The sequence below is a fragment of the Hemicordylus capensis genome, chromosome 4 (assembly GCF_027244095.1).
Source record: "Hemicordylus capensis ecotype Gifberg chromosome 4, rHemCap1.1.pri, whole genome shotgun sequence".
Classification (NCBI taxonomy): Eukaryota; Metazoa; Chordata; class Lepidosauria; order Squamata; family Cordylidae; genus Hemicordylus; species Hemicordylus capensis.
This window is the reverse complement of record NC_069660.1, coordinates 118,172,229-118,188,569: the sequence shown is the minus strand read 5'-3', so window position 1 is coordinate 118,188,569 and position 16,341 is coordinate 118,172,229. Positions and strand designations below refer to the sequence as shown.

Here is a 16,341-nt window from a genome sequence, read left to right as displayed (position 1 = left end):
GTCTCTAGAGTCTAAAACATAGGCAAAAAAGTTAAAAATAAGCCCATCAAATCACCATAAAAGATGATTAACATACAGAATATAAGTAATACAGGTCAAGTAATAGAATTTCAGAGATAAATGCTACAATAATTGTGGCTGAAATCCAGACTAATATTGTGCACGCTGAAAAACATGTTGTGCAGTGCAGCAGCAAATTTCACTGATATGATCAAATTGCAATGATAAATTTCTATTAGTTCTGCAGGCCACTGTGCCTCTTGAAAGTCCCACAACCCTCAGGGACATATTTTCAGGAACTAGAGAGGGCTGCATAAGGAAGAAGGTGATTAGCAAAAGCAATCCCTCCCCCATTGCATATACAAAACCTTTTTGGTGTGGAATAATAGATGGAAATAAATGTCTTAGTTAAAATTCTGGAATCAATTACAACAGGGAGAAAGCATAGGTTTCAAGAATTTTTGTTCTGATTCAACGCCCCAAAACACAGAACAAACTAGAGGTCCACTTATCATGCTTTTGTAAAAGTTGGAATAATTTAGAAGACTTGTCTAGACCCCAGGTCCCAATAAAGACAGGATGCGTAATTGGAGTAACTAGGGCTACCTGATTGATTATTAATATACATAAAACTTGCAACAAGGAATTTAACTAACCAGAGTGCAGGTACACCACAGATGTGGGTCAGCCTCATAAGGACGATTGCTGCCACACTAGGCAAAGGACCAGATGCCGATTCAGCCAGGCACCAAGTCCTGGCATTCTCTCACCATGGGCTTTTCCTTGCTGAGGGGAGGGAAGCCTAACCCACCCCAACCCCAGCCACAACAGTCTGAGCCAGTGAGCCAAACCACCCTCTGAGTAGGGGCCAATCCCAACCCAATGGCCCACAAAACCCTGAAGTGGGGATGTGCATGAACCTGTTTGGAGGCCCTTTTACGGGCCTCTGAACAGGTCCGAACACCTGGCAGTTCGAAGGTGGGGGGATAACTTTAAGGACAAAAGAGGATGCACTCCCCCATCCCATGTTTCCCCCACCGGTGGGCTCTGTAAAACTGGTCCACCGGGGTGACAGAATACCTCCCTGCCACCCCCTCCTCGGTCCGGAAGTAACCCACATGCGTGTGCATGTCATGCTCATGCACAGATATGTGGGGGTTACTTCCAGATGGGGAATGGACAGGCCTGCCGCTTATGCAGGCACATCCTCCCCATTTGGCCGGCCAGTGTCATGTGAAGGGGAGGCAAAATGGCAGCCTCCATGTCTGTCCATGGTGCTGGGCGCACAACCCCGGCCCCCACTCAACGCGGAACCCGGAAGTGGGGAATGGCATTTCCTTCTGTTGCTTTTCTTGTGCAAGGAAGAATACAAGACTGCCACATATTTGGAGCATTAGCTCCAAGCAGACAGTGTAGAGATTTTTAACTAGACTTTAATAGTTTTAACTTTTAATTTTAATTGCTGAAATGTTTTAATCTTTTATTGGCTGTTTTTATTGTTTTGTAAACCGCCGAGAGAATTTGCATTTTGGGCGGTATAGAAATTTAATTAATTAATTAAGTTAATTAATAAACAAACAAACAAACAACAAATAAATAAATAAATAGGCTGGATGAACTGTAATAGCAATTTGGGGCCAGGGGTAATGAAGAGGTAGTAATCATTTTGAAGGGGGAGAAAGGGGAGGAAAGTTCAGAAACTAGCATGTAGATCAAGGTTTCAAGGAAACATAGCCGATGTCCAAGAAGAATATTTTGTTACCTCACAATTCCAAGGCCAAAAGGCCTTTTAAAAAAGCCCTTCATATTCAGATTTTAAAATCACCAAATGTACTAAATGTAACTGAGAAAAATGTACCTTTCTCTGATAAATGGCAATCCAATCTGTAGTTGCAAACCATTTGTGATTTTTTATGTCATTGACACCATTCTTGAGATTTCCATATCGTTTGGTCAAGTCTACTTGGAGTAAGTTTCTTAGTAGATCCTTAAGGTCTGAACTGAAATGTGATGGGAACCGTACCTACAAAACATATCCAATGCATTTACTACCATGTTACATAATCTTTATTTCCTCTTTGAAAACAGAATTTATATTTTGGAAATAAATTGTAATAGAAGATCAGCAGGAGACAGAGTTTTCTACTTTCAGCAACTGCTACATGAGTACTACAATGTACTTCTAGTCTTTGTTGCATATAAGCCATTTTTTAATTTAATTTTTTTTTACTGAAATATAAAAACTGATATAATTGACTCAATTCTTTTCTTGTTCATACACAAAATGCAGGGTAAAAAAAGTTCCAGTGATTCATTTTTTACTTTTTTGCTAACTAACTTCTGGCATTGATCAATAGATTTTTGGCCAAGACAGTAAGGTTCAGTTGCAACCCTAAACCAGGATTTAGTGTAATGTGCACAAGCACATGTGATCCTTGTACACACTTTCCTTGTTTGTACAGGGGCAGAAATTTAAAGCTTCCACCTACTGTTTGGAACAGACTGCAGTTTCCCATTTCACCAAAATACAGACAACTGGTTTGTTCAAATTACAACTCGTTAACAAATCAGTATCAACTATTTAGTGACCAAATCAGATATATTACATCTGAATTGGACATAATGCTTGCTAGTGAATTAGTAATACTTTTCTCTGCTATAAATCCTGCCCATTTTCATTATTCTCAGCCAGTTTTAGGATATTCATAACTTCACATGTTCACAGGACAACCAGGGTGTGGAGGGTATTCTTTACTGTTATTAAAGATATAAAGCAAAGTATTTGTACATTAAACTTTGCATGTCCTCAGTATGTGAAAGATGCGAAGACAGACTGGTGACCATAAGGAACATTATGAAGGGCATGTTTCAGCTTCCTGTTCTCTACTTGGTAGCAAGACAATGCTAAGTTCAAGAAAGGAGACACTATTCCATTCTATTCCTGTACATAATTGCTAATATACCTCTAATTCTGCGGAATGCAAACACACACTCACTCACTCACACACACACAGAAGTATAATGCAGTTTAGACAGTTATTGACATATTGGCTATAAATGGGAAATAAATTTGATAAGATGGTATCTGAAAAAGCTTGTTTGTATAGAAATAAGAAAGATTTAATTCTATACCAATGTCATAAACTGCCTTCAGTCATTTGAATGGAACAAAAGTAACAATTGTGATATGCCAAAATGTCCACTGCCCATGACGACTGCAGACTTACTTTAAAGTGGGGTGGGTCGGAGAGAATATTCTTTTACTGGCTGACATTCAGAGCTGCATCCTCATGCAGAGAGGCTGCTCTTCACCCAGACAGTGTCATGGGGAGTGATTTTGCTGCTCTCCCTACCACAAGTGTTCAGCCTTCCAAAAATATATATATGTCCCTCAACCCTCAGGGGACATACTTTTTGGAAGGCAAACAGCACTTGCAGAGGCAGGGGACAGTAGTGAAAACCACTCTTCCTCCACTATGATCAGTTTTCCTCAGGCAAAAAGCTTCTCTTTGATGTGATGAACCTGTGATGAAAACATCTAAGTTGTTGGAGAGATAACAGCAGGCCTTGCTTACCTTTCCAGAAACAATTTTTTCATAAATCTGGATTGGCTGATCTGCAAAGAATGGAGGATATCCAGCTGCCATTTCATAAATTAATACTCCTAAGGCCCACCAGTCCACTGCTTTGTTGTAGCCCTTGTAAAAGGGAAGTACAATTGTTTATTTATTTAACATATTTTTATACCACCTCAAACACAAGTTCTCTGGGTGGTTTACAAAACAATAAAAACAACCAATAAAAAGATTGACACATTTCAACAATTAAAATTTAAAAAGTTAATACTATTAAAACACAATTAAAACAACATCTAATTAAAAGCCTGGGTGAACAAATCCGTCTTGACTGCCCTTTTAAAAGTTGTAAGAGATGGGGAGGCTCTTATTTCAGCAGAGCCTAAGTTAGAGGCTCTGCTAACTCCACCCTTCTTCACTATCTTGACTCGAGTGTTCAGAATCAAAACTTTATTTCCATGGGACTTTTATTTACCCAATGCAGTGCTTTATTTACATAACTGTTTTAGGTTAACTGGTTAAACTTAACATGGGGCCAGCCAAAGTTTTAATATATTTGCTATATTGTACTTGCCCTGATAGCCCTCAGCTTCTTCAGATACTCAACTCAAATATATAAGTATATGAATCTGCCTGATAGTCAGAACCTTGGTTTATTTATGTCAGTATTGTTGACTGTGGTTCCAGAAATTTAAATTCCATCTGAAGTAATTTGCAGGCACTAAGTCAATGTTTCACAGATGAAACTGAGGTTTTATCTTTAACAGATCAGTGCTGAATTGAGATACAATTTAAAGTGTCAGAACATTGGGGTGTGCACGGACCAATTTTTGCAGTTCAGTTTGAATATGGACTGAATTCAAATTGAACTGCCAGTCCACAAACCAGTTCTGACAAACCAACCATCCAGTCCATTCAATTGAACCAGTATGAGGGGCTATGCTTGTAAAGGGAATCTGGTGAGGTAAGTATTATTTTTAAAGGTGCCCCCTTTCCACCCGCCCCCCGCCCCCGAGCTACCCTTAGAAGCCTTTTAAAGGCAGAATTTCCCTTTGCTTGTAAAGGGGAATCCTCACCAGATTTCCCATTACAAGCATAGCTCCTCAGACCGCCGAAATGTATCAAACTGGTCCGCAATGGACTGGGCTTAGTCAGGTTCAATTGCGGGCTGAACTGCCTCTTCTGGAGGCTAGTCCAGTTCATAACTGAACCATTGAACTGGCCCAGTTCATTGTGGACCGGTTTGTGCACACCCCTATCAGAATGTACTGTCTTTGGATGATGCAACTATATCCTATTAATAAAACTGTGATAGCATATTTTGCTAAAAACCATCCAACTTTACCCTCCATGCACTGCTTTTAAATCAGGAACCCCTTCCTTTCATCTTCCTCCATGCTTATCTGAGCAATTTCCTAACCCCTTTTAGAGATGAACTCTGTGCAGCGCGTGTATTAGTTTTTGAAGCTTCCTTCTGGCCTCCATATAAACAAACACTTATTACTCTACTTAATAGCTATACCCACTACACACTATTGTTATCTATAGGTAAGTGTTAGAAATTAACACTATTGTTATCTAGAGAAAAATTTCTGAGATTTAAAGGTGATACAATCTAGGATATTTAGAAATATTTTGCTGCTTCTGTACATTGATTTGCAAAAAGCTGTTGTGACTGTTTCAACAAAAAAATAGTATCTGACAAATAATTATATAATCCTAACAGTGCTCCCTCTAACAGGGATTCCCAGATGTTGTTGACTACAACTCCCAGAACCCCCAGCTGCAATGGCTTTTGCTTGGGGATTCTGGGAGTTGTCATCAGCAACATCTGGGAATCCCTGTTAGAGGGAACACTGCATCCTAATTCCCATGGCATTTAACATGGAAGTTAAATCCCATTCGTTTCAGCTGAATTTGCTTCCACACATGCATTCTGTATTTAAGACTTTCACATTCCTTTCTTAATACTCTTTATTTAGCATAGTGAAACACACACACACACACACACACAAATATAAATAAAAAAAATTCTCTTAAACCTACCCATCGCTAATCCCATGCGTGGCAGCTCTCACAAGAGTTTGGAGAGCTGCCGAATATCGATGGGGACGGGCAGGGGAAAGAAAATAGTGGCCAGGCCGGCCGGGAAAGAAAGTGGTGGCCAGGCCAGCTGGCGGGGAGAAAAAGTGCCTCAGCTGGCTAGGGAGGAGAAGTAGAAGAAGCCAGGGCGGGAGGGGAGGACAAGTGGTGAATGGCCACTGAGGGAGAATGAACTGGGGTTGGGGGCGGAGAACGAATTTAAGATGGGAGGGGGTAGACAGGGAAAACTAGAGAGTTTGCACGCACCTGCTGGGCAAGCGGGCGGAGAACGGGCAAGCGGGTAGAGGGATGAGCAATGAGCAGGTGCGGGAGTAACGGGCGAGGGGCAACAGGCGCAGCTGCTGGGCGAGTGGGTGAGGGGGGCCAAACAGGCGAGCAGTTGGGGGAGACAAACAAGCACAGCTGCTGGGTGAGTGGAGTGTGTGTGAACAAAGTCTGATGTAAAGCCTACTGGGATATGTAGTCCGGTTGTGAATAACGGGCTCTGTAAAGCTTTGTGGGTTTTTGTTTTCCTGTGGGTTCCAAGGAGTTTGCTGATTGTGCAGCGGTGATTTTCAATCTCTTGCATGCTTCGTTATGCATGAGAGAGGCCTTCAGACAACTTCTGGGCTTCTATTTTGGGTCCTTCGTGCGCTGTGGGGGTGAGAGGTTCCGCAAGGGATTGTGCATTCAACTCTGCCTGCCAGCTGTTGGGGACAAGGGGAAGGGTCGTTGTGCAGGCCATTTGGCATAGTGGAGTGAGCAACACGCTCTCTGGTCACCCCAGCCATGTCCTACTGCAGGCAAGAAGGTGCTGGGCCCAGTGTGCGTAGAAGAGGAGTGGGGTGGCAACTGAAAAAGGAAGGCACAGAAGTGTCTAGTGCTTGGCTGAGAGTAGAGGGTGCTAAGGGAGGCCGGTCTGGAGACCAGAAAAAAAGGAAGAGTGAAGCTGGGAACCTCCAGAGTTGCATTGAGGAAAGTGGGCCAGGTCGGGGGGGGGGGAAGAGATGTCGTGGCATTGCCTTATGGGATGGAGGGGATATTTCTTCCTCCAAGGAGGAGCTCAGTGTGGTGTGATTTCTCATTTATTTGCACAACAACCCCGTGGGAGGTTGAGAGAGTCACTCTATGAGTGTCGTGGCTGAGGCTGGATTTGAACCTGGGACACACACACACACACACACACACACACACACACACACACACCGTGCATGTGGCTGCACTGGTAGGTTTAAGACTGCTTCTCTCCAGTTCTTAAATGTTGCCTTAGTCAAGAAAAATGAGCTTGCAGCCTGACCTTTAGCTTTATCTAAAAGATAGTGCGGACTTATACCTTGCTAAGAATTATTTCAGGTGCCAGATATTCTGGAGTCCCACATAACGTCCAGGTTCTGCCTTTTACTCTTTTTGCAAACCCAAAATCTGTGACCTAGAAGCAGAAAGAATGTCATCACATTATACAGCCTTTACTTTTTAAGTGCTTCCTGTCCCACCACTCCCAGCAATGACTTGAACATTATGAATAGATCTCAACGTTTTCAGCCACAAAAGCAGTCCACGTCTTATGCCCAACTCAAAACATTTTTCATTCCATTTTAGATATCTTTTCAGTCAAGAATGCAGTCATGACAGGTAATCTGCCTGATATTAGAAGCCATGGGGGAGATGGCAAAGAAGACCAAGCATAACATGCTAATGCTTGAAAATAAATGATGTTTGTAATAATTTTGTCCATTACCTGTAAGCCTTTCATTAGAATAAGCTGAAAATATAAACCAACTTTGATCGACTTTCAAAATCCTCTTTGGTTTATAGGTCACAACAGGTTAAGAATTAATTCTGCAACATCTATTTTTAACAATGCAAACATTTAAGCACCCCATGTTTCTAAGTGAAAAGAATGAAGCTTCATATGTAAATCCTTGTCTGTGTCATACCTGGATATATCCTTGTTGGTCAATTAAAAGATTTTCAGGTTTTAGATCTCTGTAGATGAGGTCTAGTGAATGGAGGTACTCAAACGTTAGCACTATCTGAGCTGCATAAAATCGTGCATGTGGTTCACTGCAATAAATGGAAATATTCGGCTCTTAAACAACAGTTTTCATCAACATAGAAATACAACAGGTATACTTACGGAAAGGCTTTGCCCCTGTGCCTCTGGGGAGGTGGAAACCACTGAACACGTACTCTTTTCTTGCCCATTTTATAAAGATACCCCGGCCACCCCAGATAAGTCTATACTAAGATGCTGCTCTTGGATGAAAAGCAAACCTTCACGTACAATGCTGCTAGGTTCTGCGCGGCAGCATGCAAAATCCATCAGACTCTGACTGCCAGCCCATAACCTGTGATTTTAACTACTGACCAGTTTACCTTATAGTACATCCTAACATGTCCTTTTAAGTACCTTTACGTTCTTAGATGCTTTTAACTCATAGATAGTTATATATACTTATATATTTACTGGTCATCCCATTACAGTTGTATTTCCCTATAGACCAATTTTTACACAGATTGCACTATACTGCTTATACTAGTTAGTTGTCTTATTAGTTTTATCAATTAGCTGTCTTCCCTTATTTTTTTAAGCTATCTTGCTTTTACCCTTTAGTATAAAAGCTTATTTTAAATATTTTCTACTTTTTAGGCATTTTTATATTCTTTGATAGTTATATGCCTTTATGAATCTGTGCTGTAGCAACTTTCAATATGACTCTATTATCTATTAGGTGTTATTACCTATGCTGGTCTTTGACCGTAATAAAGTTGATTGAATGATACTAAAGAATGAACTATGCCACAGCACCAAGATCTGTGAAGTTGTTCCAGAATGACTTCAAAAAAATTTGTTTTTTCACAAAAAGTTTGTAAGCTGAATCAAAGGATATTAATTCATCATCTATTCTCTATGTAAACCTCTCTGAGAAATTTTTCATTAAAAAGTGGTATACAAGTAGTAGTTGTATATCTGTAGCTATTGTTACATCATATGAAACTATTTTAAATTTATATACTGCTAAAAATACTGAAGGATAAACTGTTTTTCAAAGCCATTCACAAGCTTTTCAAATTTATATACTAAGTAAAGATCGCTTACCAAATACCTGCTAAACTTCTGAAGCTATCACTGCATCTCCACACTACCCCTCAAGATAATTTCAAAGTGGTGGCACAGATTTTATAAAGGTAATTGCTTTGTTCCATCTTACCTGAACCTTCCAATTCTTCTTAGATGCGAAAACATTTCACCCCCAGGAACATATTCCATAACCATGTATAAATTAGAATTGTCCTAAAGGAAAGTGAAGAATGTTCACTAGGATTAGGAATGCTTAAGAAAAATCAAAGTACTTCTGATGTATGGAAATTTAAAAAATCTCTGACATTCCTAATTACTCACATTCTTTAAGACATGACATGAGAAGTTAGCAGAATCAGACAGGAAACATTCATATCTGACCACTAATTAAAACAGAAATTCTGGAATTCTGTGAATTTCTGTTCTTCTCGAGGGCAGCAAGCTTGCAGATAGGCCCCTCTTTGGGAATTGGGAAGGCAGTCTCAGTCTTATATCCAAAAAAAGGAGAGTCTCTCTCCTCATTTCCTCAGATATGATAGCCAAAACATGAAATATCATGACACACAAAAACATAGCAATTTCACGAAAAGCAAACAGAAATGGAGATATAGAAAGCAAACTGCAATCCGCAACCGGAAGAGGTGATTGCAATAAGAAATTGCAACAAATAAATAAATGATTCCAAAGGAAGAAAAATGAGAAACAAATTCCTCTAAGAAGAGAAAGGGATACACACAGAAATGGACAGACAGATAATGGGCAAGCCTAACAGAGCAGATTGAGGGTGAGAGAAAACCTCATTCATTAAACTCTTCCCCTCTCAAAACTACCAATTAAACAGGAAGAGTAAATGCCAGAGGAAAAATCAGCAATATAGAAAGTAAGCCTAGTTGCCCTTCTTCCCTTGAGAGGAACAGAAAATTGCAAGTCAGTAAAAAATTCCCATTTCACCGCTAAGAACAAGAGAGCAGCTAGCTTGAAGATGTTGAAAAGCAGAATCCCAGGGTAGGAATCCTACTGCCAACAATCCCCATAAAGCCAGCTCCTTCCAGGGGTGCAGTATCCTTTGGAGAACACATCACCCAAAGCCTCCCTTAAAGAAAGCAAAAACATCTATTTAGCAGTGTCTGTGAGAAGCCACCCCCAGGAGTCTGATTATTTATAGCTGGAAGTGTAGGAAGAATGCCCATAGCAGAGTGAAATTTCTAATGAAGGCATTATCCTCAGAAGCTTGACCAGAAACTGCAGATGAGACCCAAGTTGGACAAGCTGCATTTTTAATGTCTCCCAACATAGGTCTTTGCAGGATCAATAGAGGTCAGGTGCTCCCCTACCCGAGAGGGGACAGAACTGACTCAAGGGTTCTATTCAAAATTCATGTTTGCCCAAGAGTTCATTCACATGCTTGAAATTCAAGATGGGAAGTGCCCTTCTGTTTTTACTTGCAACTGTGAAGTAGACGCAAAATACCCCATGACAGGTGAAACAGCGCAACCTCTAGCAATGTAGGAGGGCTCTGGCAATTCACTGATGCTTTGTAAGGCTGCTGGGGACTGGAGAATTGGACAAGATCACATTTCTAACATCACATTTACCAAGATAAAGGTGCCCTTGCAAATACTAGTACTAAATACTAATCATCTGGACCCATTTCAAACGGGCTTTTGGGTGGGCTATGGGGTTGAAATGGCCTTGGTCGGCCTGTTGAATGATCTCCATTTAGAAACTAATGGGGGAGTGTGACTCTATTGGTCAGTTTGGATCTCTCTGAGGCTTTCGATACCATCGGCCATGGTATCCTTCTGGGATGCCTGAAGGGGATGGGAGTGGGAGGCATGGCTTTGCAGTGGTTTTGCTCCTACTTCTTGGGTAGGTTCTGGATGGTGTCACTTGGAGATTGTTGCTCTTCAAAACAAGAGCTCCGTTGTGGTGTCCTGCAAGGCTACATACTGTCTCCAATGCTCTCTGCATCTACATGAAACCGCTGGGAGAGATCATCAGGGGATTTAGTGGAGGGCATTATCGGTATGCTGATGACACCCAAATGTATTTCTCCGTGTCAACTTCATCAGGAAATGGCCTAACTTCCCTAAATGCCTGCCTGGATGCAGTAATGGGCTGGATGAGAGAGAACCAACTGAGGCTGAATCCAAGCAAGACGGAGGTATTCATTGTGGGAGGTCGAGACTTAGGAAGTGGTTTAGATCTGCCTGTTCTAGATGGGGCTGCACTCCACTGGAAAGAGCAGGTAAGGAGTCTGGGAGTACTTCTGGACCCAAACCTCTTCCTGATTTCTCAGGTTGGGGCACTGACCAGGAGTGTCTTCTATCAGCTTTGGCTGATTCGCCAGCTACGTCCATTTCTGGAGATAAATGACCTTAAAACAGTGGTGCATATGCTGGTAACATCCAAACTTGACTTCTGCAATACGCTCTACATTGGGCTGCCTTTGTACGCAGTTCAGAAACTGCAGTTACTACTGGCCAGGTTGGTCTCCAGGGTTGCCTGAAGAGATCATATTACACCCATTTTAAAAGAATTTAACTGGCTGCCAATAAGTTTCCTGGTGAAATACAAAGTTCTGGTTATTAACTATAAAGCCCTACAAGGCTTGGGTCCAAGATACTTAAGAGAACACCTTCTTCCATCAATCCCACTGCCTGTTAAGATCATCTGGGGAGGCCCAGTTGCAGTTGCCACCGGCTTGATTGGTGGTGACTTGAAACTGGGCCTTTTCTAGAGTTGCCCCAGGACTCTGGAACGCGCTTCCTAATGAAATTAGGGTTTCATTTTCTCTTTTAGGAGGACCTAACAACATACCTGTTTAGTTAGGCTTTTAGTTTATAGTTTCATAGCTTTGGTTTTAGAGTTTTTATTGTATTTTAATTTGTTTTAATGGTTTTATATTGTGAACTGCCCAGGGACTTTTTCAACAAACAATGAAGCAAGCAAGCAAGCAGTGGAGGAGGCTTCAAAGCCATGGTTGAAGTGTCAATTCCTCTGCAGAGAGCAGCTTCAACTCTCTTGATTTGCCAGCAACTCAAGGGGGCCATTCATATGACCAACTAAGCAGGCATGGGGGAGGCTTCCCAAACATTGCCTCCCCCCCCCAGATTATTGTTAATTGCTCCTACACGATCAGCCAAGCTCCGTGCAGTGCAGATCAATCTGAGGCTGGAATTCGTCCCGGCCATCATGACACACACAATGCATTGGGGGACTCCCCAAGAGGGTGCCTCTGTGTGCGGCTGGGCTGCAAACAGCCCAGGTTTATGGAGTACTCACTCCCTAAACTTCAGCTAGCCAGGCTAGGTGGTGCTGGCCTGACTGGACTGGGCCTGATCCTGGTGATTCTCATGTGCAGCCTGAGTCAGGCTGGGCATCCCTAGCCTGAGTTAGGCTGTGCGTGAGAACAGTCTCATTAATTCTGAAGGGAAGAGGGTTTTAGATGTCAGGATAGCAACAGGGGCATCTGCAATGAAGGTGCAAAGATGTTGCATAAGGTCTTCTGGAAAGTGAACATTGCAGAAGCAGTGGTATGGAAGATAGAAAGCATTTATTCATTCTTTGCAAAGGCTCTTGACAAGGTTGGGAAAGGGCAGAGGGAGTTGAGGATTGAGCGGCAGGAAACAAGCTCCAGTTCAAATGGGTTCTGGTGTTTTTGTGACAGGAGTTCAAGGAGGATCTTCCCATGACTCAAATTGATCTTTCCAATGCTCGGAAAAGCAGTCCTGTCTAAAAGATTCCTTTCCCAGCCTCACCAATCTCAGAGTGGCACTAGTAGGGGCCTACCTGTTCATGATAAAAGCAAGAAGCCTGGAGGGAAATGAGGAGAGAGACTCCACCTCCAGGCACAAGCTTCATCAAGTACTTTCCAAAACCTGGAGGATGGGCATATCCAAAAGCTAGGTGCAAGCAAGGAAAGAACTGACCCAAGTGTATGCCATTGGGAACAATGTTTGAGACCAGTTTCTTTGAAGTAAGTTCAGGAAGTTGCTATAGAAGGAACCACCACTTTTGGCAACTCATTCCAGCACAAGGGGTGTGTATGTGCGTGTCCACAGAATTATGAGGGGAACTGAGATTTGCCTGCTTTGTGCTTCCCTAGGATCATTCCTTTAGCTCTCTTACAGCTTACACAGAGCTTCCTGTGTATCCTCTTTTGATCTACTGGAGGACAGTCAAGCATACAGCCAGAGCTTTGGCATTTGAGGCTTAAAGCAATTAGTCAATTTCTCCAGCCCCACCCTCTTTCCCTTGCCGGGCTGCCTCACCTTTTGGGCATGCTGTGGCTCGACATTGGAGGGTGGTGGCAGCAAAGACAGGGCTTCTTGAATGGAGCAGCAGCCTCTCTTCATTGTCCCGCTATGCTCATCAGCTTGATTGTGTTCTCTCCCCCACCCTCCACAGCACACTTCTCCCAAAATGGAGCAGACAAAGTGGACAAGTTTGCTGGAAGTGGAAAGAAAAAGGGCATATCTGATCAAGTTACTGTAGCTAGGACAGAAGCAGCAATGAAAGGAGTTATCCTTGTTGCCGCTTCTGTCCTAGCTCCAGCAACTTGATCACTCATGTACTCTCTCCCTGCACCCACTTCCACCACATTTTCTCCATTTGGGGAGCAGACAAGATGGAGAAGTAAGTTGGTGGAAGTGTGAGGGGGAGAGAATGTGATCAATCTGCTGAGTGCAGGAGGCAACTAAGAGAGGCCGCCATACGATTCAACAACTGCTGCCACTACTCTCCAATTTCAAGCGGTGGCAGGCATGGAAAGCAAGGTGGCCCAGTAAGGGAGAAGACGACAGCCCTGGCAGCAGGGGCGGAGCAAGTAGGCAACAGCAGAAAACCAAACAGAGAGAACATAAAGGAGCTGGGGGCAGCAGCAGGCAGGCTAGGGGACACCTACAGGAGGAGGGTAGGGGGTACCCACAATCGCCACTCCTGTGGGAAGGTGTCATCTAGGGCTGCCACCCCATTATGCCTTATGTGGGAGCCACCCCTGCATAGAACCTCTGGTTTCATCAACTAGGGTCTAAAATAATTTTTGCCTTGATTTGTCAAGTTTTGCTATGAAAAGGCAGGGCTCACTGGGACTAAAAGACAGAAAGTTACACTGGAATCATCAAGTAACATTACTTTCTATTCAATATTTACCTTAAAAGAATACTCCAGTCTCACAAGGAAAGGAAAGTTCACTGCTTGTAATATTCTCTTTTCATTCAAAGTGTGTTCTATTTGCTTTAGTTTAACCACCTGGGAACAAATATTTGAAAAATTTACATTCTTTGTCTAAAGAAAAAAATAATTGAAACGTCACATTGTTCGCTATGCAAAAAAGAGGAACAACAGAGCAAACATTCTAAAGGATGGTGGCAAGTTCCGCATATAGCTTTCAGTGTACCCACATTTATACAGCAGTGTGTGCTGTAGGACTAACTTTACTTTATTTACTTATAGCAATTTCTCCCACTGATTTTAGAAAATGGTTCATTAGCCTTTACACTTATTCCATCACTTGCCTGTCTGCTCTCAAACATTACAGATTGTTCTAACCAAGGTGGTTTGTGTGCCACACAGCTATTACAAGGTGGCCAGTTCATTTCATGCAAATGTTTTGATGTTAGAAAAACTCCTTTCAGAAATGCGAATGCTGCTGCCCGTCACCACAAGCTCTTGCTCCATTTGCAATATGGAGCTGCTTCAAGTCATCCAGCAAAAGTTAGCACATCTTTGACTACCAAGTAACTTTCAGAAACTGCCACATGGAGCAGTATATGTGTCTACATCACTTTTTCATGTACCTTAGGAGAGTACTTTCAAGTCAATTTTATAGTCCTCGCTTCCCCATCGTGTTTATCCTTATGCTGTGGCAAGAACTGTGGGAGAACACTGGAATCAAGTATTGCCAGATACTATTAATTTGGGCAAGACAACTTCAGTTTATTAGCTTAAACCCAACAGTCAACACAACTTGGAAAATGAGGTTTCAATTGCTGGTACAGAAATTAAGGACACTTAGTATGAAATAATTGTCACATTGTCATAGTAGTGCCTGTATTAGCAGCAGGATAATAGGAAGCAAACCCAGCTGAATTTTCCAAGTTAAGATTTTAAAACTTCCAAACAAATGCCAGAAGTTACTTGATATTTCCTTTTTAGTTGCCATGTTGTTGGTGCCTTTTGCATTTTCTGTTGCCAGCCCATCGGCCATATGAAATAATGATACTTTGTCAGTCATTGCTATAATTATCAGGAAGAACTGTTGCATGTGAACATTTCTATTGATAAATTATATTTGCCAGTGCACAAATTTTCCTTATGAGGTAGACAGCCCCCAAAATTTCCAAAAGCAGTCAGACCAGCAAAGCGAGTTGTATTTCCAGAATACCATATCTCATTACATTCTAAGGGACATTAAAGTGACATAATTTATTTAGATTATAAAATTATATTCATAACTTAAATTATAAAAAGTGGGCAGTGTTGGTGGAGGAAGCTCTGAACAGTAGGCCCATGCACTGACAGAAATGTTGGATTCCGAGCCAATGAGGGAACTGTTGGGAGGGAATGACATGCCTCCCCCGCAACAGTTTTGTTGGCTTTGTCAGGCCGAAACCCTGTCAGACGCTCGTTGCCTTTCTCCACCCTCTCCTCCTTACCTGGAATAAAGTAGATGCCAGGAGACAGGAGTCACACCATTCTCTTCACTCCTTATAGGGAGCACTCAACCAGCCAGCTTCCTGGCCTCTAATCTTGTGGCTTCTGTTTTTAATATAAACTTTCCCCTTCAAATTAGGTTTAGGCCTCCAAGACTTGTAGGGGACTGTGGATTTTTTTTAATTTTTATTTTTTAAACTACATGGCTGCATCCCTTTAAAAAAAGGCTATGAGTCCCAGAATCCCTCCCACATTTTGGGGAACCTACACCTAATGGCACAGTGGGGAAGTAACCTGCCAAGAGAGCAGGAGGCTGTTGGTTCGAATCCCCGCTAGTGTTTTCCCCAGACTATGGGAAACTCCTATATCGGGCAGCAGCGATATAGGAAGGTGCTGAAAGACATAATCTCATACCATGTGAGAGAAGGCAATGGTAAACCACTCCTGTATTCTACCAAGAAAACCATATGGCTCTGTGGTTTCCAGAAATTGAAACCGACCCAACAGCGCAACACCACCTAATTCAAAGCGGGGGGGGGGGGGGGGTCTTTTAAAAATAGAAGCTGCAAGGTGAGTGGCTACGAGGCTGCTTGGTTGAGTGCTCCCCATAGGGAGCAAAGAGGATGATATGAAGCCTGTCTCCTAATCCCTATGCAGTCCTGGGTAAGAAGTGGGGAGGAAGAGAGAGTGGGAGAAGGTGCAAGAAGGTGGATCAAGGGCAGGTCCTATCAGGCCCAAAAGGACTCTGAATTCTGAAGGAGTTCTGCACCAACAGGGAGCTCAGTTGGTGTTTTTGACTGTCAGGGCTCTCTGCTGTTGGTGTGGGCCTCTGTTCAATAATGCCTGACTGAGGGTGCAGTGGGCTGCCACAACAGAATGGAAAGCATACCTGTCAAGCTACCATGACTGGACAGCCCTACTAAAACACTAGTTTTAACACCTTTA

At 42.4% G+C, this 16,341-nt stretch overlaps 1 protein-coding gene across 6 annotated transcripts in view; it reads right to left on the bottom strand.

Annotated features, from left to right (window-relative positions):
- PRKACB (protein kinase cAMP-activated catalytic subunit beta) overlaps nucleotides 1–16,341 on the bottom strand; it is a 120,492-nt gene that overhangs the window by 4,064 nt on the left and 100,087 nt on the right. For all 6 annotated transcript variants that reach the window (XM_053243209.1, XM_053243208.1, XM_053243212.1 and 3 more), the window contains exons 4-9: nucleotides 13,894–13,992; nucleotides 8,870–8,952; nucleotides 7,595–7,721; nucleotides 6,991–7,086; nucleotides 3,576–3,698; nucleotides 1,859–2,023 (exon numbers count right to left, since the gene is read on the bottom strand). In XM_053243209.1, the coding sequence (XP_053099184.1) occupies nucleotides 1,859–2,023; nucleotides 3,576–3,698; nucleotides 6,991–7,086; nucleotides 7,595–7,721; nucleotides 8,870–8,952; nucleotides 13,894–13,992 (693 nt within the window). The remainder of the gene's footprint in view (nucleotides 1–1,858; nucleotides 2,024–3,575; nucleotides 3,699–6,990; nucleotides 7,087–7,594; nucleotides 7,722–8,869; nucleotides 8,953–13,893; nucleotides 13,993–16,341) is intronic.